Source organism: Setaria viridis, chromosome 9, assembly GCF_005286985.2.
Source record: "Setaria viridis chromosome 9, Setaria_viridis_v4.0, whole genome shotgun sequence".
Lineage (NCBI taxonomy): Eukaryota > Viridiplantae > Streptophyta > Magnoliopsida > Poales > Poaceae > Setaria > Setaria viridis.
The window spans coordinates 47,682,537-47,705,178 of NC_048271.2; the positions used below are offsets into that span (position 1 = coordinate 47,682,537).

Sequence of the window (22,642 nt, forward strand, 5' to 3'; positions counted from 1 at the left end):
AGGCCTAATTTCTTGGCCCAGTCCGTACATTAAGCCTGACAGCCTGCTGGACTCAAGGATTGGGTAACATTTTGCATAACTCTCTTTCCTGTGAATTCATTTTGCAACAAAACATTATTCCAATATGATATATAGAATTCTAGCCATTATTTGCCTCCCTAGCGGGTAATGTTTCCATTATAAAAGGGAAAATTGAAAACAAGGAAGAAAAGATCTAATTCAACCTGTATGCGAAGGGCACTCCAATTCAGCCTAAAAGTTTTAGCTGTAGGGGGATACGATTGAGCTACGGCCATGGGGTGGAGCGCAAGATTTTAGCCCTTTGCAAAGGTCGAGTACCATGGACCGGACGTGGCGCTTTTGTCGCGCCGCAGTCTCCAACAGGACCCCATGAGAAATCGAGCACACTGTGAATTCTTGTGTCCCAAGCACCCACTTTGCATGCCCTCTACAAAAACAAAACCTAACTTGGAATAACATAAGAGTTCCAAATAAATTTTTTTTGCACGTCTCATGTAAAGAAAAGTGCACCACGAACTTAGATAAACCAGTGACGTTGACTGCGAAAGAGGATGGAAATTATATTGCTGAAAGGCCAATGATACCGTTAGCACAACAGACATAGACATGGGTCACGTCTCGATGCAGCGCCAGGGCAGCAGCTTCACTTACTTTTATCGCCCACTTGCGCCAAATGATATGGGCGATTACGTCCGAGCTAGGCTTTCAACTAGGCGTGTGCGAGGGTTGGTTGACCTATCAAACGAGGCATAAACTATGCTCTACCGGCGGGGAGACCTCGGAAGTTAAGGGCTTCCGAAGGCATCAAGCTCTCAACTTGGACCAGCGAATTCAAACCCGGATAAAATCAACGCTTGCAGATTCTTTTCATATCTCTTTGATTTCTTATACAACCCCCATTGACATCTTATTGTCGGTTTTCCAGGCATGTAGTTGGGAATCTGTCCATCTGATATCCCTGGATCACCATCTTGTTACTTGTGCTCACCTATGGTTTTTATACTATAGTTAGTTTATAAAATAAGTACCCCCTCAACTTTTAAATTGTCAGGGAGGATTTTGTCTTTAATGTCTCTTATACTAGTAGTATTGTCCATGACAATAAGATTAGAAAAAATTATTTGGAAATATGAATCGAACTATACTCAATTTCAAATCGTAAGGGAGGATTTTGTCTTTGTTTTCTCTTATACTAGTAGTATTGTCTATGACAATAAGATCGTAATCTTAGGGTTTTTTTCCTGTAAGTATGAATCCAATTATGTTAGAAAAATATTAGTCTAGGATTAATAGAAAATGTACTGGTTTAAACAATTCAATTCGCTTTGATAATGATAGCAGAGCTTGGCGAAAAGTTATCTTCTCCCAGTTCGATGGACTACGATTTATCTGCCAGTCACACTCGTAGGTATTTGAACACGTGATCTTTCCAATGACGCATTGTAATTTCTCCTCCAAACTGTGTCATCGCGATAGCGTTTGACACAGTCGAATTGAACAACGATGAATCACTGGGGATATTCTAGTCTATCATTTACGAAAGCCACGAACTGATCAATATTTCTTGCGCTGAACAAACCTTTAATTTGGTGGGCGCTGTTAGCATGTGTAGCATGTGACGTTGGCTGCATCAGACAACTATGCTCAGTCACATTGTTTTCTTCCTTTCTCCGGAACACATGAAAAGACCAAGCTAACCATGATCCATCTGTTTGAATGGCTCGATGTCAAAGATCTGAATGCAGCACGTTGTGTTCTCCAGGTGTGCTGGAACATGTCGATTCAGTGTTTCTACTGTTATCAGCCTCAGAGAGATAGACGCAGCATTTCTTATTTAATATACTACTATTTCCTTTTTCTTTTTTTTATCGCAATCATGCGAAAACCCCAATTACATACTACTACGGTACCGCTAGCATATTTTTTTCCTTTTCTTTTCTTTGGCAACGATCAGCCGATTATGTAAGCTAAGCCTAGCTAGCTAGTAGAGTCCCTCCTGCCTAACTATGTACAACAGTTTCGGCAAGAGCGAACATGTTTTCTATAGTAAGTAAGGTGAAACGGTAGCCGAACGGGGGCAGTTCATGGCGAGCACCGTCAACCATGACCACACCCACCTCTTCTTCTCTGAACTCTGACATGCCTTGGACCTCCGGAAGCCTCCTAAACGGACGACCTCCAGATCCTCCCCTCGAAGGAGATCACGATGATGGACACGTCATCATGGTAGTGCCTCCTCGCGCCGCGCGGGATGTCCAGCAACTCGTGCGACGCCATTCCTACGATCACAAAGTCCAAACGGAACCATGTCAAGAAAGATTGAAAGAAGCAGGTTAAGCGGCCGGGGCCCCGTGCGGTGCCATGGTTGGTTTGGTTGGGTTGCTCACCGGCCTTCCTCGCGGCGCGGACCACGAGCTCGCCGACGAGGTGCTGCGCGGGGTCGCCGTCGGGCTGCGCGGCGGTGAACGCCTCCACCTGGTCGACCACCTCCTTGTTGGTGAAGTACTGGTAGAGCCCGTCGGAGGACAGCACCAGGAACTTGTCCTGCGCGGAGATGCGGTGGTGACACAGCGCCGGTGTGCAGCTGACGTATGGGTCCGTGCCGACGTAATTGATCTTGAAGGCTTCCAGAAGCCTGCTGTTCCACTTGGGCTGCCAGAGAAAAATGGCGACAGAAACATCAGTTTTTTTCAGAAAAAAATAGAATCGTCAGGTTCGCAGATTGACATTTCAGCGAAATCTGTTGCATTTAAGGAGAAATTGCAGTACGGTGGGCATGAATTCCCAATCAGAGCCGCAGGTTTTTCTGGTAATTTTCGCCCAAAAGCGTGGAATTAGAAGCTACTCCCCCACCGAGCCACTGTTGGACAGCCACTACTCGGCCATGATTTGGAGGACCTATGCACAGAATCATTCAGAAACCCCTACATGATTGGTTACTCACGGTTCTAGTCCTAGACAGAGATAGCACGACGCACGGAGCATGTTCAGAAGAACTGCACATCTTTAACGCTGCGCAGAAGAATTTCCACCAACCGCAGAAGACTGACTGACAACAGAAATGTACATGAGGGCATGCGCACTGAAAACGAAGCAGAGCCGAAGTTACCTGCTTCAGGTAGCCGACTCCAAATGCTCTGGTGACGTTGATCTTGCCCTTTACCCGGCCGTTGACGATGGCGTTCCGATCATTCAGATGCTGGACCCTGATCTTCCTCACCTCCTGCATCACCAAAAATTCCGACAAGAACGGCTTTGGTGAACCCACGGAATTCAACTGCCACACAGGTTTCATCGCTGTCTTATCATGCCCGCTTCTTTCAGTACAGTTTTCGCAGTTCATGAACAGTTGTGTTTCGCAGTCAAAAAGTTCTTTTCTTAAATGAGATGACAAGAACTTACGACGCGACGATGAATTATTGTTCCAAATCAGCCACAATTCGATCTCTGATGGTTGAATAAGAAAGCAGAGGAGGGAAAGGGGGGCGCACCTCCTCGACCGCCGTGCTGTGCTCCGGGGTGAGCTGCACGGCCTGCAGGCCGTCCTTGTCGCGCGCCTCCAGCTCGCGCATGATCTCGGCCTTGAACTGCTGCAGGTCCTGCGACGCCTTGCCGAGGACGTTCTTGAGGTCGGGCTCCGGCCGCCGCGCCAGCACCGCCCGGCTGTCCCCGACGTTCATCACGTAGACGTCCGTGCCCTTCATCAGCATCACCAGCACGCACGAACCCATAAGCCCCAGCTCCGGGCTATCCTCGGCGCGCGCCTCCGCCGCCGCGAAGAAGGCGTCCTCCGTCTTCTTCAGCGCCCGCGCCAGAGCCCTCAGGACGTCGCGGTGCATTGCCGCGGCGTTGCTGCCTGGCAAGGGCCCTTCCGTCCGCCTACGCTTGGCCTCTGCGCCTCCGCCGTTCGCCTGCGGGAAACAGGGGCGTTCGGCATTGCCCGGAGCGAGTTCTTGGTGACCGCACCTGGCGTCGTCGCCGGCCTGGATGTCGTCCCAGAGCACGCCTTTGAGCTCGCCGTGAACGGCGACGTAGAGGTTGGCGAAGAGGTAGTCGGTCGCGTCGGGGCCGTTGAAGCCGTCGTAAATCCCGACGAACACCCAGCCGTGCTCCTCGGACACCGCGACGTGGAACCGATCCTCGCCCGCCATGCCCTGAGCCCACTCCACATTGCCGTTCGGCGGCGAGCGGTAGTCCCCGTCACTGAAGGAGACGTTTTCCGGATCAGCAGGTTCCTGTGGCCGGCGCCCATAGCGCGGCGACCCGAACCGGAGCTTGGAGGCGGTCTTGGCCAAGAACCGCAGCAGCGATCCCTCGTCGCGGCGGCGGGAGCGCGCGGCGCGGCGCTCAGCGATGAGCCGAGAAGCGCCTGGTTGATGCCCAAAGGACGACGAGATGGACAGAGAGCGGTCAAGCGGGCCTGACATGAATGGACGGTCGGACGGCGGGCCGGAGATGGTGGACACCGAGCCGGATGTCTCGGAGAAACGGCCGGAGGTGAACTGGACCGGGCCGGACATGGACAGCCTAGGCGGCGCGGCCTGGAGCGGCACGGCGGCGAAGGACCGCGAGCTCTCGAAGGTGCACGCGGCCGACGGCGGCCACGTCAGCTCGTTGAACAGGCGGAATGACGGCATCGACGCGGACGTCGCCAGATTGGCGCTGATGGCGGCGCCGGACAGAGAGAAGAAGGACGGCTCCGACGACATCGCGGCGGCCGTCGCGGGCTGGTCGAAGCCGGCGCCCGATGGCACGTAGGTGAAGGAGTGCCCTTGGCTGTCGTCGGGGAGCGGGTCCGACGCCACGGCCGCCGCGTAGGGGTCGCCGGAAAAGCATGGGTTCTTGGTGATGCCATTGCCCATTTTGTTTTCTTGGGCTTTGGATTTTGGGGATCGGTGGAGTGGAGGGGATGGATGAGTTGACCTTTTGGGAAAGGGAGGGTAGGGGAGAGGGTGGTTTGTTTATGGGAGTTGACTCTAGTTGGAGTCGAGTGATGCAACAAGGGGCAGGCCCACTCCTGAGTGAATGGTGGCGCTCCTGCTAAGGGTACCCTACAATATCCATATCATAGTGGTATCCCCCCATGATTTTCTCTAGCGATTGTTTCCGATTCTCACGGAAGGGTTCTTAGGTGATCAAAGATTCTAGAATCAATCGAAGAGGCTTGGGTTTCACGATGCTCTCCAATTCTCATGGAAGTGTTTCTAAGGCGTTGCTAGCTCTAGGATGGATCGAAGAGACCTCGGCCCCCCCTCTTTATATAGCCGGTCCGAGAGGGAGGGGCCGGGGGAGAAAGGATGGTGCTAAGTAACGTACCGTTCACGCAATCGGTATAGCGGTTTCTAGAAGAGTCTATATATTAAATTTATTCAAAGATACAAAATGTTGTTATATCTTGGAGATCTGATGATGAGCATTATATTTATGTCTCGGCGCAGGCCTGCTGACGCACCGATTTACCTCTTAGGAACCTAGCACGACACAAAAACAAGTTGGAAGATGTGTTACAAATTGGGTGATGAGCAGTTACCTTAGATGGTTAGTACTTTATAGGAGATATGCCATCAGGCCTACATCTTATATGGATGTAATGACATGCAATGCACAATGCATTTGCTTATGAAGAACCTTGCAATTAGTTGCAATGATAATAATGAGATAAAATGTATTGCATCCAATATTGCCACACCATCCTTCATATGCGGACTGCCTCAGATTGTGTTAACAAATAAGGCACCATCTTCTACTCTATTATTAAAAACATCAAAGTAGTTGCTTTTTAAAAATCACCCGTTATCGCATATTGTAAAAATGGCTATCATACAGGAGGGGATACTCCACTCTAGTGTTATCAAGTAACTACGTTTTTAGGGTAAGTAATGGATAGCTCATGCAATAAGTATAGTAGTTTCTGGGAGACTTACAGATTTTACTATATCTTAAAGATATGATGACGATGGAGGCACTCATGCTTAGGTGCAGGCACACCGATTTGACTCTTACGAAGTTAGTACGCAACAAAGTAGGTTGGAAGACAGGTCACGAATTGCACAGTGGGCAGTTACCTTGGATGGTTAGTACTTAATAGGAGATATGTCATGAGGCCTACCTACCTAATATGGTGTACAACTTACATGGATGTAATGATAGGCAACACGCAATGCATTAGCCTGCATAGAACCTCAGGATCAGTTATAGCAATGTAAATGAGATGACATATATCGCGTTCGGTTTTACCACATCATACGTAATATGTGGAGTGACTCAAATCGTGTTGACAAATAAGGCACTGTCTTGTGTTGTAGATTAACAACATGAAAATAGTTGCTTTTTAAAAGTCAATCATCATCGCATATTGTTAAAATAGCTATCACGGAGGGGGGATGGAGGCATTCTATAGTGTTAGTAAGTAACTACATTTTTATAGTAAGGAATTGATAGTTCACGCAATCAGTATATTGGTGTCCAAAGTAATACATATGTTTAAATTTGTCAAGATAAAGATGTTACTATATCCTGAAGACATGATGACAATCAAGGCACGCATGTCTAGGCGCAGGCATACCGATTTGACTCTTATGAAGTTAGTACGTGACAAAGTAGGTTGGAAGACAGGTAACAAATTAGGTGGTGGGTGGTTACCCTGGATGGTTAGTACCCAACAGGGTATAACCGATTAGGACTATGGCCTACCTACTTAATTTATTTTGCATCTTGCATGGATGTAATGGCAGGCAATGCAGAGATGTCTGAAGTAATGCATGCATTTAAATATTAATAGGAGATGTAAATGTTTATATATTGAAAATTACGGCGACACATTTATGTCTAGACACAGACCTATAGACTCGCCGATTTAACTATAGGAACTTAGTGTGCGAGAACAAAGGATGGAAGATAGGTCACTAATAAAGCGATGAGCGATCACCCAGGATGGTTAGTAGGAAATATGCCATCACGATGACATGGTTAGCATGCCACATAATTTTAATATATTACACAATAATCTAGTTAGTATGCAACATATTTTTAATATATTACACAAATATAATGTCGGACAATGCATTATCATCATGTCTACAACGTTATGGTAAGTTGCGAGAATGCCTATTGCCACATCATCCTTGATACGTGGAGTATCCCTTCTCATGTTAACAAACAAAGTACCGTCTTGGGTCTAGTAATAAAAATAGCAAAGTAAGTGTTTAATTATTATTCAACCATCGCTTATTGTTAAAATGGTTATAGCAGACTAGTTCAGGGATCTTGCTCACTAGCTAGTATTAACAAGTAACCACAGTTTTATGGTGAGTACGGATAATTCACACATCAATATAGCGGTATCCAGAGAAATCAACATACATTTAAATTTATGAAGAGATGCCAATGTTACCATATCTTCAATATACAATGACGGATGTCACACCTATATCTAGGCCCACAAATGTACAATTCACATAATTTCAGATATGTTTAATATTGAGATACACAAATTTTCTATATCTTGGAGGTATGATGAGAGCTACATACTTATGTATAGGTGTATGAATATATAATCCACACAATTAATGTAGCAGTATCTAAAGGAATATATGTTTGGTACTGAGATATATGTAGATTTTCTATATCTCGGAGATATGATGACAAGCGACATATTTATGTAGGCGCAGGCACGCCGACGACATATAGGTGCAGACACGCTTACTCAATTATTTGGAACTTAGTACGTGACGGAGTGGGTAGGAGTAACAAGTCATAAGTTCAGCTGTGAGCCATCTGACCTGCGTGATTAACATGTGTCACAATTATCATATACCATGTTTGAATATAGTGAGATATAATTTTATTTGCTACACGTATGTAGCAATGATCAACACATCTGTCTACATGCGATATCTTGTTGCTGAGTTGTGTCGATGATGCTCATGAGTGATGCGCAATGTTTCAGTGTCCTTAACTTTCTAACCTAATGTATCGTTGCCATTGTGTCTTTGAGATGTGAATTATCTCTTCTCGCCGACTTGATGAATTTAGGAGCCATCTTCCTCCCTAGTGTTGTAGGCAACAATTGTAGATTGGGAATAGAAAATATGTTTGCTAATTGTTCCTTGTGGTTCCATAGCTTGGTACCCGTAGCAGTTAATGTGGGTAATAGTCCGGTTTGAATTTTTATTAGTGGCATGACCAACTAAACCAATTTGTAGCTACATAAAACAGAGGACTATCTAGAACTACTCCCCTATTTCAAAACAATATTTCAAAACAATAGGGTCCATCATCATCGGTCAGCTTGAAAATGTACGATGAGTGATGCCTAAGCGTAGAACAGACATTATTAGATTTATTAGATGATGAATGAAGTAAATCTTTGGAGGTGCCTCTTGGATTAAGCACGCGTTGCCCGAAAGAGGACTAGATAATCTGTCAAAAGTTTGTCAGTCCCATGAGCGTCCGATCTACTGCTCACGTGTATGCCAAACATGCCGATACGCAGCGCACTCGCGTCGCACGTGTGGTGAGATCGTGTAGAGATAGAGATGTGATCCTCAGGCTGTTACGACTATGGAGATTGGAAATAGAGATGTGATCGATCCTCGGGCTGTTACGGCTATAGTGATAGAGATGTGATCCTTGGGCTGCAACGGCTATGGCCTGCACGGGATAGACGAGCGGCGGGTGAGGTCGAAACGGCTGGGGCGCGGGCGGGTGGACCGCAAGGAAAATCTGGGGGTCCGGCGGCGGGCGGGACGGAGGTCAAAGTGTCAAACCCAAGTACCAAACGAGGCCGCGGTGACGCGCTAGAGTCCGTGCGACCGCAGGCCGAGGAGACGTGACGACGAGACTGCCATCGGCTACAGTGACACCACCAACGTCGGGTCTCGCGCCGCGCCGTCCCCCGCTCGAGCGAGGGAGGGACTGCGCCGCCCACACGGTCACAGTCGTGACACAGAGAGCGGCCAGCGGCGGCCGCCCATGCCGTTGCCGGATGGCCGGCGGCCAGCGGCCCAAGTGGCACTGCCTCGCGGGCCTGCGCAGGCGCGCACGCAGGCAGGGCCCGTCCACCTGGCGCACCGCCGCGCAGGCGTCTCCGTGGCCTGCACGGTAAGATGCAGTCCGGCCACCGCCGATTGCTCCATATGAGCCCGTGGGCCATGGCTATCCGGTTGCTCGTGCGGCACATTCCTACGAAACGGCCCACTTGCTAGTTCCCATTAATGGGCCTTCAAAGGTTCTCCCAAACTGATTGGCCCATTCTTCCCAACATTAAAGCGAGCTTCGAAGGCCCAGTAGCTTGTTGTTTCGGGCTAAATGCGTCCGACGGGCGACGGGCCCTTTCCCAAATTTCAAGTCTCTTGCCAGTTTCCTTTTCGTCCAGTAGCTTGTTGTTTCGGAATGTGTCTGCCGTGCCAGAGCAGTACACGAGTCTGCCGGAGCAGTCCACGAGTCAACGGTTGGCGATGCTCTTCTCTGGAAAAGCAGCTGTCAGCGTCACCTGTCACCGTCGGCCGTCGCTGCCGTCGGCGCTCGCTCCAAAATCGCCCGCTCGTCGAGTCAAAACTGCCCGGTTGTCACGCCTTTTGTGGTGCGCTGCCAGATCCTCACAGGTTAACTAGCACGTACGCCGCACCGTGGCCAAACATCCTTCAGACGTTCTGCTCGTTGTTATCTTGAGCTCGCTGATCACTCCACAACACACAAGACGACGGTTAATCCCTAGATGGACTCGACTGAACGATGCTTGGATCCCAACGGCTGCTAACCAAATTTATCCAAGTTTACCCCAACTGTAAGAAGCTGTTACGTATTTGGCACGAGCACAGGCGGTGGGGATGCATGACGCGTAAGCCGAAGGCGTCATGCTCGCGGAAGAGTCAATCGTCTCGGCGTACAGCAGCAGCAGTAGCAGAGCCCTCGACACGCGGCACGTAGGCTTGTGGCTCCCGAGCCTCGCCTGTCCCTGTCCTCCCCTCCCTGAAAGCAACTCCGATCAGCGAGCGGGTCCTCGGCCGGCGGACGCGATGCGCGGCCGTGACACTGTCTTGACCCGGCCGGCCGGTTGCCTCGCCCAAGCGGCGCCAGGATCCATTCCATTCAGCAGAGGCGCGAACAAATCACAGCAGGAGAGGGCGGGCAGGTGCATGCATCTGCACGCATTCTTCTTCCTCGACCGGAGCAGTGGCGGGCTGACCGGTGGCCGCGGGGCCGGCCCGTGCGCCCCCGGCTCCGGGCGATAGGCGGGGCGTCCCCCGAATTAACTGCTCTCGCTTTCCGTCCTTTTCTGATCCGAACGTCTGATGCTACGCTTCATGTGCGCCACGGCCTTCGAGTCTGCGCTGCAAGTTGTACCGGAGCTGTGTTCTTGGTCGTCTTTCCCTCGCAATCTGATCCATGCGTCTCTGCGTCGTTCCGAGGCTAACAAAGTATGGTTTGCCTGCATCCGTCACAGACTAGCTGGGTCTCGCGCCCACCGGGAGTCCTACATAATTCGCACGATGAGACAAACAAGCCGCTGCGACGGCGTACACGCGCCAGGAACGGGCTACTGGTGCGAGACAGCAGCTGTCGCCAACTGAATCTACCTACCTGTTACTCCCGCTACATGTGGTAGACGGAGGCAAAGATTCTGTAGCTCCAGTAACAAACGTTTTCTTTTCTTTTCTGTCGTCGACTCGTCGCCGGTGTGGAAATAGTAATTATTGCTACGCTTCGAAGCTTGTCGAGCTAATTAAACACGCGAACGTCCATGAGTCCATCGTCCTGCGGTGCAAGGCAGTTGGACTGACGGCTGACGCTCGCCAGCCACAACCGCAGTGGACGACTTCCTCGCTCTCCCTCTCTCGATCTCCAGCTCCGTCGACAGGGACGTCCATCCCGAACTCCCAACCAATTCGCCCTCGGATGAGGAAGAGACGATGCGCAACTTGCCGCAGTATACACTCGCCGGGCCACTAATCCGCATCGCCGTCTGCCCTCGACCGCGCGGCGGGGGGCGTCACGGTTCCTCGACCCGGCCGGCGACTTCATTCCGCGCGCGCTCGCTCTCCTCCCCTTGGGCGCGCGCGACTACCTGTCAACCGGCGAGGACTCGTGGAGAGGAGGGTATCGTATCGGTGCAGGGCAGGTCGTGGGTGGCAACAACCAAAGGCGAGTCGAAGAGGATTCATCCCGGGATCGGCAATTGGGCATGCGCTTCCAAAGTTTCAAGGCAGCGCCAACCACCGCCACTTCCAACCTAGCCGAGCCTCACTAGTCAAACAGGTGCAGTACCGGCCGGGCCCTACCATATAGTAATACGTCCGTCCGTCCCTATCGCGTTTCTGTTTTGCACGAATCCGTGGCAGGAGCACTATATGTAGCCGTACTGTGGTATTTGCTGGACAAATGATTGCGTCTTGTTGGCTGTTGCGACTTGCGAGCAAGGAAAGCACGTATACAAATCATTAAAGCCAAAAGAGCGTGTTGATGTATATATTGTCGAACGCTAAAAACTGATAGGCCGAATAAGTTGGGCTGTACTCCCTCCGTTCCAGGTACAGTGTATGTTTAGATGCATAATAATATCTATGAAAAATCGAAACAATCTACAATTTGGAACGGAGAGAATAGAATTTAAGGTTCTTAACAAAACATAGCTTAAATTGGAAAAAAAATTGAGACCAATGTGTTTCTTTCACCTATGTTCGCCGTCATAGTTTTTTCCCATTTGGAATGCCATTTCTTCGTTCATATTGTACTCTGGAGAGCAGTTGATTTAGCAATTTTTAGTCTTCATCTATAAGGTGTTGCATCAATTTTAGGTTTCTTATAATTTAAGTGTCCTAAACACACTGTATACCTGCAGACTATATTTTGGAACACATCTCTCACTCCCCACCACAAAAAAAGAAGCAGTTTCTCTGCAGTACTACAGAATGCAGTTAGATCACTGACATGTGGGACTGGATCCACCTGTTGACCCCAAGTTGCAGCATTACTGCCGAGGAGCCCCGTCTGAAAAAAACGATATCGCATGAATATCTGTGTTTCCATATATGCTCCGGTGCGGGCTAGCAAGTCACCAAACGTGAAATGTACATTTTTATTTTTTCTATGTTGTCTTGGAGATATCAAAGCTTCTCAACGGGGAAGGTGGAGAGAAACAACATGACGACCATGGACTGATCGGTTTTGGACAGGAAAAATGGACAGCAAAAGAAGTTCATGCCTCGTTGGAATTGCTACATTCCAAATGGGCAAATGGGCCATCGGAATACGATGTTTCCCACTTTATCCCCACAGCAATGTATATTTTCAAAAAAGGGAAAGGAGGACAGAGAAACACAATTTGTTTGTCACAATAAGCTCTGTGAACCCATTTTGTTGAGCTACCCAAAACTAAAGGCCAAAACTCTAGCCATATATTACCACAAAGTTGATGTACCTAGTAAATATCGTTAGTCGACACCTGAAATTAACATAGTAGGGCCCACACACAAGACCCGTGTGGGTTTACACAAGAAGAACAACATTAGTTTGACACAATCGTAGATATAAACCATAAAAATATCTGAATGAACATTTTTTTGTTACACCATACGTTTTTGCACAAAGATACAATCACAATTTTGGTACTGCCAAAGACGGAACTTGCAAAACCGGAAGGAGAGGCGAAGGCGTGAAGCGCATGGACGGAAAAACAAGGGGTAGAAAAGAGAAGTGTGAGACGGAAAGGCTCCCTGCCCCTCCATTAATGAGCTGACCGACCCCACGGCTCGTCGGCTCCCACCACCACCACCCTCGCTCGCAGGCAGCCAGCCAGCCCAGCCAGCAGCTGCCATGATTCTACATCTCCTTCCTACCCAGCACAGCAGCGGAAGGATGACACCACAAGCCAAATAAACCCAGGCGTCCTACTGCTTCTAGCTCCCTCCCTGCGCGCGGCCGGGAGAGCTCGGCGGAATCCCCAGCAGGCCGCCTCGGGCAGGGGTTCTGGTTGGCTATCCTTGTTCCTGATGGGGAACTGCGCCGGCGTGGAGGGGAACGCCGAGATCAACCCTTCCTTCAGTGCCCCCAATTCGTCAGGTACCGAAAGCTTGTTTCTTGGTTATCAGAGAGAGCGTGTTTAAATCCGCCTTCCTTACTCTGTTTCTTGCCGCGATTTTTCGGTTTGTTTTGTATAGAGGGGATGAGCGTTTACTGATTCCTTTCGTTGCACTTGGAAAGAACAAAGAATAGTCGACCTCGATTTGAATAAATTGCTATGTTTTCTTGCTTCCCCGAGAATAGAAGTATTTAATAGCCCATTTTGGGCTTATTGAGTCAGAGTGGTGACCGGAATTGTACTTTTTTTAGCTAAAGAAATTGTACAATTTTGGGTGAAGTAGGATGCCTCCAAAACGATTGCAACTTTCCTTTACTACAATGTGAGATTTATTAGCCAAAGAAGTTGTACCACTTCAATTCTGGAAGCATAGCATCGCAAGGGACAAACTTTCTTTCTTGCTAATTTGGTTGGCGCTTGTGATCCAGGGACCGGTTCTAAGAACAGCAGCACCTTTGGTACCAAGACATCTGGCTCTTCGTCGTCGGTGCCACCTACTCCTCGTACAGAGACAGAGATTCTGGAGTCATCAAATGTCCGGAAGTTCTCCTTCAGTGAGCTGAAAGGCTCCACAAGGAACTTCAGACCGGACAGCCTGCTGGGGGAGGGAGGCTTTGGCTCGGTGTTCAAGGGATGGATGGATGAGCGCACGCTTGCACCTGTGAAGCCGGGCACTGGGATGATTGTCGCTGTGAAGAAGCTCAAGCTCGACAGTTTCCAAGGGCACAGAGAATGGCTGGTTGGTGTCCCTCCACTCCTATTGCATCTGTTTGATATGTGGTTTTAATTTGTGTCTGCAACAACTTTGTAGGCTGAGGTCAATTACCTAGGGCAGTTGTCCCACCCAAATCTTGTGAAACTTATTGGGTACTGCTTGGAGGACGAACAACGGCTTCTTGTGTACGAGTACATGCCAAGAGGGAGCTTGGAGCATCATCTTTTCAGGAGTAAGCTCTCAAGTATTCTTTTGTGATATCCTTCATTCTTGGCTTCTTGCTTTATGAAAAGGACCGAATGCGATGATATTACAGGGGGTTCGCACTTCCAACCGCTCCCGTGGAACTTGCGGATGAAGGTCGCGCTTGAGGCGGCAAGAGGTCTTGCTTTCCTGCATGGTGACCAGGCTAAAGTTATTTACCGTGATTTCAAGACCTCCAATATTCTCCTCGACTCGGTCTGTATGCAAATCATTCGCTATACAATATGTTCAAGTCAAATGAACTTTGATCTAAAGATGTGCAATTCTTTATTTGACTCTTTTTACAGGAATACAATGCAAAATTGTCTGATTTCGGTTTAGCAAAAGATGGTCCAAGTGGTGATAAAAGTCATGTCTCTACTAGGGTCATGGGGACACAAGGATATGCTGCCCCTGAATATCTTGCAACAGGTAATTTTTGTTGCATGATTAACCAGCCAGTTATACGTCATATTGCTTTGCTGTTCTTTTGATGCATTATAATTACTATGCTGAGAAAGTGGGTAAATGAAGCTTTGCTGTTTCATCGTAACCCTTTCCTTTTTAGTTAGCTATTTATTTCATCATATCCCTTTTCTTTTTATTTCTTTGCATTATTTCTTCATATCTCTGTAGTTGAGAAAAATAAATATTTTGCAAGACAAGGATACTGATTGTGTGCATGCAATTTCGGTTAGATTCATTTATTCAATTTTATATGGCATGGTCCTGCATTGTGCTTAGATGTGCCTTTTGTTTAAAGCAACTCGTTTATCAATTGCAATTGGGGAATATAAAATAATTCTTGTCAGCAAAGCAGCACAGCATGTTGCTGTACAATCCCTTCTTGATTGGCATTTGTTGTCTTGTTCATGTGCTGCTTCTGATTTAAAAACTCAAAGAATTAAGTGTATGATGTATGGCATCCTGTAAAGGGGAAAACATCGAAGCATCATGTTATGCTACTTGAATGGTACTTTACTCTGTGCCATGCCTTTGGTTAGTCCCAAAAAAATACAACTAGATTGCCCAGCTGGTTTCCTGCACGAACTACCATGAAATCAGAAATTATGGTACAAGTCAAGTCAGTATACGAATTCTGATTGTTCGATTGCTTGCAAGTTGCATCTTGTTCTTTAACCTACAAATTTGCGCACATGCTCTAATGTTTTAAGTCAACAGACTTGCATGTATCCGAAAAAAAAAACCAATGACTTGCATATGTATAATCGATGGCCACTTTTGTTTACTCTCATGATGCACAGGCCATTTGACTGCGAAGAGCGATGTGTACAGCTACGGTGTTGTTCTTCTAGAGTTGCTGTCTGGGCAGCGTGCTCTGGACAAGAACCGCCCGCCTGGCCAGCACAACCTGGTAGAATGGGCTAGGCCTTACATCACCAACAAGAGGAGAGTGATCCATGTCCTGGACTCGCGGTTGGGTTCCCAGTATTCCCTTCCTGCGGCGCAGAAGACTGCGGCCCTAGCACTGCAATGCTTGTCGATGGATGCGCGATGCAGACCTGGCATGGATCAAGTTGTGACCGTGTTAGAAGGTCTTCAAGATGCCAGGGTGCGGTGAAATCTGGCAAGTAGGAGAATTGCTGGTTACTGTTGTCCTTGCCTCTCTTATGCATCGTCTTGTAATACTCCAATGGGGTAAAAACGGTGAACGGAGGGATTTGAGGGGCCGATCTAGCTTCTGAAGAGTGTAATATATCTTGCTTTGTGTATAGCTAGCTGCTTCGTTGGTGCAACTTTTTCTCAACATATGAATATCCTAGCAGTCCACTTGTGTTGTATCAGGAGTTCAAACTTAGTTTTTTTGGGGGTTCCAGCTGCATTTTCTTTAGATCCTTGTACTGCTTTGCTGGAGAATTGTCAGTTGTCACTGCAAATTGCGTGCCAAGAAAACAATATCTACCAATACTGCGGCTACAGAGAAGTTAAACAACATAAGCAGTTCTGAAAAAAAAAACATAATCAGGGCTCGTTTTATTATTTTGAAATTATAATAAACATGTACTTTTTTGCTTCAGAGAACATATAACATGAATGGGTAGCAGAGAAACAATAACGTCCCTATTCTCCGGTTCCTCTACAAATTACACCCAGAAGGAACTCTGGCAAAACCGTAGAAGTAGCTTGATGCTAGCATATTGGTGACGTCGATTGTAGAACTTGAACACGTTCTACAAGCATTTAGGTTTCCAGGAGATTGCAACAAAGCTTCTAAAGCATCGAGTGCATCACAGCAGCCTGAGATAAGCCGAGATGAGGCCAGCATGACTGGACTGTCCCGCTAAAAAACATATCTAGAATCGCCGGCCACCAGAATTGTAATCACGACCACCTGGGTATTGGCCACGGCGTTCAAAACCACGACCTCGACCTCTGCCGCCACCATGGAACTCCGGGTAATCTGGGCGATCACTGAAGGATTCGTACTGCCCAGAAGCATAACCCCGATGAGCCTCTCCATAAGCACCTCCAGCTCCACCAGCAGCAGGAGTGGTTGCTGCTGTTGGATGATAACCATGCTGCTCGCCAGGCAAGGCTGTTGGGTGATAACCATGCTGCTCCCCACCCGCGGAATTATTGGCATAATGGCTCATGCTGGCCTGCTGGTATTGCTGCTGGCGTGCCAAAGATTCCTTACGCAGGAATTCATCTCTATAGTTTGCTTGCCGAGCCCGAAGTGCTAATAGTTTCTCCTGGTACTGCGTATTTATCTCCTTCAATCTCTGCAGACACACATTAGAAACATGAAACAACTGTTGTCTTAGTTTTAATTAATGCATAGAACTTACGAAAAATAGAACCCAACAGCAAGAACAGACAGGTCAATCATATATAGCAACTCCAGGTTCCAGACTGCTGTGAGGGTGACAAGTGACAACATTATACTACATTCCTGTGGCGACTTCCATTTTCCACAGCTTACTCGTTGAATATTAGACATGCATCTGATTATTATGAAGCATACACATTGTTTTTAAGATAAGCATGGAATTTGAGTTCATGCACCAAAACCTTCAATTAGCAGATTTGTTCACTGTTATAGAAACCAATTCAAGCATGAAGATCCCTTTAACCACAATAATAGCGTAATCAAATGAATATACTGACAACCATATGAAAGGGGAAGATCATCATTTCAATTTAGTACGTGAACAATGCTAACGTTCTAGTTGACGATGTACTATATACTTCTCTGAGTGGGATATTTTTATACATGTCATACGGCTGAGAACCGAACAGTAAATCTGCTTAGTTTGTTGCAAGCAGTTTGGTCCTGCTAGATGACTAATATAATCATTGCATGTCTAAGCTGATATATTGGCATGCAGATTGAAATGTGTATAATAATGACCAACCTATAAGATAAAAAGAGAAAAACCAACGGCATAAAAGTAGCAGTTTACCAGCATCTACATGTGCATTTGTTTTCCTGAAAAGGCTAATTGTACCGAAACTGAGTTAGATAATGATATCAAATCCTCTTGAGAAATGGATAAAGACATCATGTCAATTGCAGGAACGAAAACAATAAAAAAAATGAGTAAACAACAGCAAAGCCTTTCAGTCCAAAGCAAAGTGGAGCTAAGCTAAATAAAATTCACGACGATAAAATGAAAAACTAAAATCAAACAGTTAATACTGCACACTGCAATGCAACTCTTGCTAGGAAGGGGCGTAGGGCAGAATCATGCATTACTTCAGTCATCATAAAGAAAAGAAATATACTTTGACATACCTCCCTGTGTCTAGAATTTTCAGCATCCTCTGCATCATGTAGTTCCTTGGATAGCATCATAATGTCTTCATGAAAACTTTGCTCAAGACCTTCAAATGTCCGAGGAAGATTATAATCCTCATATCTTGTTTCAGTCCTATCTGTACGAGCATGGTCCCTAGTTTCCTTGCTGGTCTGCTTTTCTAGACCAACCTTTGCATCAGATCTCTGTCCATCATAAAAGGATTGTGCACCAGCAGCACCTTGGCCTGCATCACTAACAGTCAGCATAATATTAAAATTTTTTAACCTATAAGGAATCACTTACATCTGATAACATTCCCAAATACAATTACACACTTTATAGTTTCTATGCTAGCACTCCCTTGATCCCTCCATTGCAATATGTAGGGTGTGCGAGTGCAATTAATTATATTTTGCAAGAGATGAAGCAGGGCTATTTGATAAAAAAGAAGAAGAAGCAAAATATCAAACTAATAAGCTGCTCAGTACATGCCTTCATTATATGCGTATGATGGAACCTTGCTTGGCATGTTTGGTCCACCTCGATCCCATTGACTCTGTCTCACCTTCGGGGGAGTGTACTGGTGCTCCCCAGAAGCTTGCCCAGGATCCCTTCCAGTGTAGCTGTTCTCAGGGTGTTGCTGCACCCTTTGCTGTGCCTTGTAGTGATGCAACTGGGCCGCGACCATGGAAGTGATGTCTGCTTCACCGTATTGTCCCTGCCGCCTCATTCTATCCTGCATCTCTGAAACACAAAAGTAACCTGGTTGGCAACAAATGATTTAAACTGAACTTAAATTAAAAACCTCTCGTGATTTGTGGAATAACCAATTGGGAAATCTAGACTAAACAATACATATTACACACCATCAGATATTCAGATCAATGTTCCAAGAGCTTAGACATAACAACAGCTTAGGATATCATGATTTGTTCCAACACCGAACTCCCACTACTGCGCTGATATCTATCATCCAATTGCAGAATTCAACACCAACACAAGGTAGCAGGATATCAACAAATCTGCACAGCACAGAGCAACTTGGCACGCGCAGGCGCAGGTGCAGGCTTCCCAGTTCCGCAAGTCCAGGCGATATTTACATGCTTTACCCACAGAAGTTGCCGAACATACAAATCGCTACTAGTAATCGCTAGTGCTTGGACATGACGACAACATTAGGACCCTCGAGCCTATAATAAGCGCATCAGCTTACCGATCCAGCAGAGGCGGGCAAGCGAGCGGAGGCAACAAGAGGCTGAAGGGTCGGTCTCAATCCTAGCAGCTAGACGGAACCCTGAGGAGCGGCACGGGCGTCACCGCAAGCAAAGGCGATTCGCGCGAGTGCGCCGGATATGTTGGAGAGGAATAAAAACGATACCGAAGCGGAGGCTCACCTTCGCGTCGTGTGCGCGGTGGCGCCGGCGCGGCTTCGGACGGTCGTGCCGGTTGCCGGAACCTGGCGGTGCGGTGGCGAGGACGGGGAGATGTGGCCTGTGGGTGGAGGGGTGCGGCTGGCGCCGCCGGGGGAGCGAGGACGGCGAGGTGCCTAGTCGTGCACGGGTGTGGGCTGGTCTGAGCAGTGGCAGCCCAAATTCGTAGCGAGAAGACGGGAGTGGTTTGGACTGGTGTGGAATTCCAAACCGCCTAATGGGCACCGGTTTAATAATGGGCCTGATATCACGAACACGGTTGTAGCGTCAATGTGCAGGCCCATAGTTGTCGCGAGTGGGCTTCCGTTTCGTACCTCTGCTTCGCGGGCCTGGGAAAGATTTGAGGACGCCGCCTTATGGGCCGAATTCGCTACGGTTGGGCTCTTTCGTTGTTGAAGAAGAGAAACTTGGAGTAAACTAATTCGTTTGCCAAACAGGCTCTCGAAGTTTGGCAAACCATGTCCATCAGTCCATTTTCTTTCGTACCAGCTTGGTTCAAGTACGAGATCGTCCATTTGATTGATAGCTAAAGAGTCCAGGTCAAGGTTTTGCACCGTGCTCCAGAAACAGGCAAAGCCTTCATCTCTTGCCAATTCGCCTGATGCATCGAATGATCGAACACAGTAGACAACAGAACATATTCCAGAACCCATCACACAGAGGAATCGAGCGCTTTTGGGTTTGGAAAGCAGACACACACGTCACGCCGGCACACAGCATGAAGCATCCAGCGCCCCCGCACCCGTCGTACCACCGCGTTACCCAGCTCGCCATGGCACTTCCGCATACGTGAGAACGCGTTGGGCGAGTCCAAATCGTCCTGCTCCACGCGCCGTCGACCAGACCACAACACGGGTGGTCAAAGGAAAATGCCATCCCGCTCGCATCATCACCGCCGCCGCGTGCCGCACGCATGAGGACGGACGTGGTGAAGCTTCCATCCCGGGCCATGCATGCTCTTCTCGTGCATGCATAGCTAAGCTAATCTAGATCAGGCAACGCCGCCCGCTGACAGCGACCATCCCAGGCCGGCATGGTTAATCAGCGGCAGTCTCCGGTCACCTTTTGCTCTCGGAAAGGGAAAGGCTTATCACTAAGCAGTTTCAAGTATCCGGTAATATTACTTTGACGTTTTCTTGCAGCGCATCAAAGCTTGGTTACCGGATGAGCAGGTGACCCTGGGCGTTCGTTCGTTGGTTGGGAGTTGCGAGCAGCCGCCGTGTTCCGTCTGTAAAAGACCACGGATCAGTTCGTCTTCTACACGTGTTCCACCACGCCGCTCCAGGCTCCAGCTCTCTTACCTTTACCTGCCCAACTCGGACTCAAACTTTGGAAGATTAGAAGCGTGTGTTACTTGTATATCTATCTAATCTACCTATATTCTACCGGCAGAGAAGCCGGCAAAACCCATGCGGCACTGACTCATGGCGGCACGCATGGAGCGGCTTTGCCGGCTCGGCATTGAGCATCGCCAGTTTACGTGTGTGCTTCATCACCTCTGAAAGCGATTCCGCAGGGGTTGCGTCCTTGGTCCAAATGTACTTTCTAGCAGAGTTTTTCAGAAAATGAATGGGAGAAATTTCGACCAATTCGGCAGCCCAGAATATGCTTAAATTCTGTGCTGTCCTCAGCAGGGCGAGGTGTGCACGAAACAGTAACCTTGATCTCAATTTGCAAAATTATTAGCCAGCTGGACGGCAGACTATTCTCAATTTGTCACCTTGATCTCAATTCGAAGTGTTTCTAAACTTAAACTAATCGTGCTATAAGTTTGCTCTGGAACAAGGTCGACAAAGCACATGGCGGCCGCATGTAGCTTGCTGATTAGCTGAAATATCAAGGCCCCATGGCAGAAGAGATTAAAATAGCAGTAGTACTCCTAGCTAGGCTGCGATTTTTTTTTTTGGTAGAATCTGATCGGCGGCTAGTTATAGAGGAAGAGGGTTGGGTTTGTTGGCTCGCGTCGGGACAGATTCAAATGTCAATCCGCACCAGCGCGGCTGGTGGCGATAATTAAAGAAAGAAAGAGAGCAATCAAGCGCCACCGCGGACCAGTTGGTAATGTGGTAAGCATACGCCACTGTAGCCGGCGTCACCCACCACCGGGGGATGCCACCACCACCTACTCCGCTAAAATTGACCTATAGGCAACTAGCAGGCTAGGCCTGCATACTTTGATCGAGGAAAAGATCAAATGAGAAAAAACAAATCTACATGATAGTGTTTCAGTATTATCGCGTCATAAACGTCTGAGCTTTTCGGATGCAAGCTAATGACCCTGCTGCACCGTCAGCCGGCTCCAAATAAAAATGCGACCAAACAGTGTGATTTCGTTTCCTTTTCTTCCAATGGTGAACAGTAGAATTCTCACAAACGTGTTTCCAGCTGCGTGGCCAGAGACGTCCTGGCAGAGATGATGGCAACCACGTCGGCGGACTCGATCGCACGCACCAGACCGGCCTAACACTAACGGTTTCGCCCGCAGATCGATCGCACGCTGCCGAACCTCACATGCCGGACGGTGGCGCGGGACTGCCGGGTGCCGTACGCCGGCGCGCAACGAACCGAACCCGCCCGCCGACCTGCGGCGTGCGTCTGCCCCGGAGACGAGCCGGGTTCCCGCGGCCCAGATCGCGGTCAGATGCTAATAGGATCGGGCGAGCCACATGGAGGGAACATGGCGTGCGGTGCCGTGCCGTGCCGCCTGCCCACCAGATCAGACCCCCCAAAACACTTGCATGTTCCCGTCCGCTCGATCTCGCCGAGCCCGCGGCCGCGCTCACGCTTAACCAGCGACGACGCATCGGCATATGATTATCCCCATCTCATCTCAGGATAATGGCGAGAAATACAAGCACGCGGATGCGTATACACATCGGTGTGACAGGTGCACGTTGGCATGGGCACCGGCGATGGCCCAATGAATGAGGCCGGTCGACGGGTGCATGTAGCCGTCTCTCGCCCACACGGTCTCAGCTCGTGTGAGTAGCGGAGCAGCGATCGATCATGGAAGAAGCGCTGGGGGCCCAGCTGATGGTGCGGCCGCGCATCAGGAGGGGCACGAGCACTCGGCCGTGATCTGATCTGATCCCAACTAAAGGTTTCAGCAACCTAGCTAGCAGCGTTGTTTTAACGAGCCTTGTGGGCGGCTGCCGGCTGCTCCTGGCCAATGGCACAGGGGCAAAGGTGTCGGTGTTGCCTTGCCCCCTCCTAATCTTTGCTTCCAAGCAAACAGCAAGCAATGCGCGTCCAGCCTGTGTGCCGCTTCTCCGCTCCCTCTTGCGTTGCGTCCAACCCCCCCCCCCCCCCCCCCCCCCCCCCCCCCACCCCCACCCCCCCGGGTGGCTGTGGGGTGCTTGTGCTTGCTTGCATCTTTTGTAATCCTGGATTA

At 48.6% G+C, this 22,642-nt stretch overlaps 2 protein-coding genes and 1 pseudogene across 3 annotated transcripts; 1 reads left to right on the forward strand and 2 right to left on the reverse strand.

Moving 5' to 3' along the window:
* Positions 1-1,851: 1,851 nt before the first annotated feature.
* Positions 1,852-4,955, reverse strand: LOC117836957 (probable protein phosphatase 2C 31). The gene is made up of 4 exons (XM_034716489.2): positions 3,513-4,955; positions 3,131-3,244; positions 2,409-2,673; positions 1,852-2,300 (listed from the first exon to the last, which is right to left on the reverse strand). The coding sequence occupies exons 1-4, from the start codon at positions 4,881-4,883 to the stop codon at positions 2,185-2,187; spliced, it is 1,866 nt and encodes a 621-aa protein (XP_034572380.1). The 5' UTR covers positions 4,884-4,955; the 3' UTR covers positions 1,852-2,184.
* Positions 4,956-12,740: 7,785 nt separating this feature from the next.
* Positions 12,741-15,912, forward strand: LOC117837814 (receptor-like cytoplasmic kinase 176; annotated as a pseudogene).
* A 122-nt stretch (positions 15,913-16,034) lies between these two features.
* LOC117837816 (uncharacterized) lies at positions 16,035-19,386 on the reverse strand. 2 transcript variants are annotated; one of them, XM_034717591.2, is made up of 5 exons: positions 19,216-19,385; positions 19,035-19,115; positions 18,314-18,565; positions 17,818-18,065; positions 16,035-16,804 (listed from the first exon to the last, which is right to left on the reverse strand). In XM_034717591.2, the coding sequence occupies exons 3-5, from the start codon at positions 18,561-18,563 to the stop codon at positions 16,376-16,378; spliced, it is 927 nt and encodes a 308-aa protein (XP_034573482.1). In that variant the 5' UTR covers positions 18,564-18,565; positions 19,035-19,115; positions 19,216-19,385; the 3' UTR covers positions 16,035-16,375. The 2 variants fall into 2 exon arrangements, with proteins under 2 accessions (XP_034573482.1, XP_034573481.1); XM_034717590.2 differs by lacking the exon at positions 19,035-19,115 and having other exon boundaries at positions 19,216-19,386.
* Positions 19,387-22,642: the final 3,256 nt, after the last annotated feature.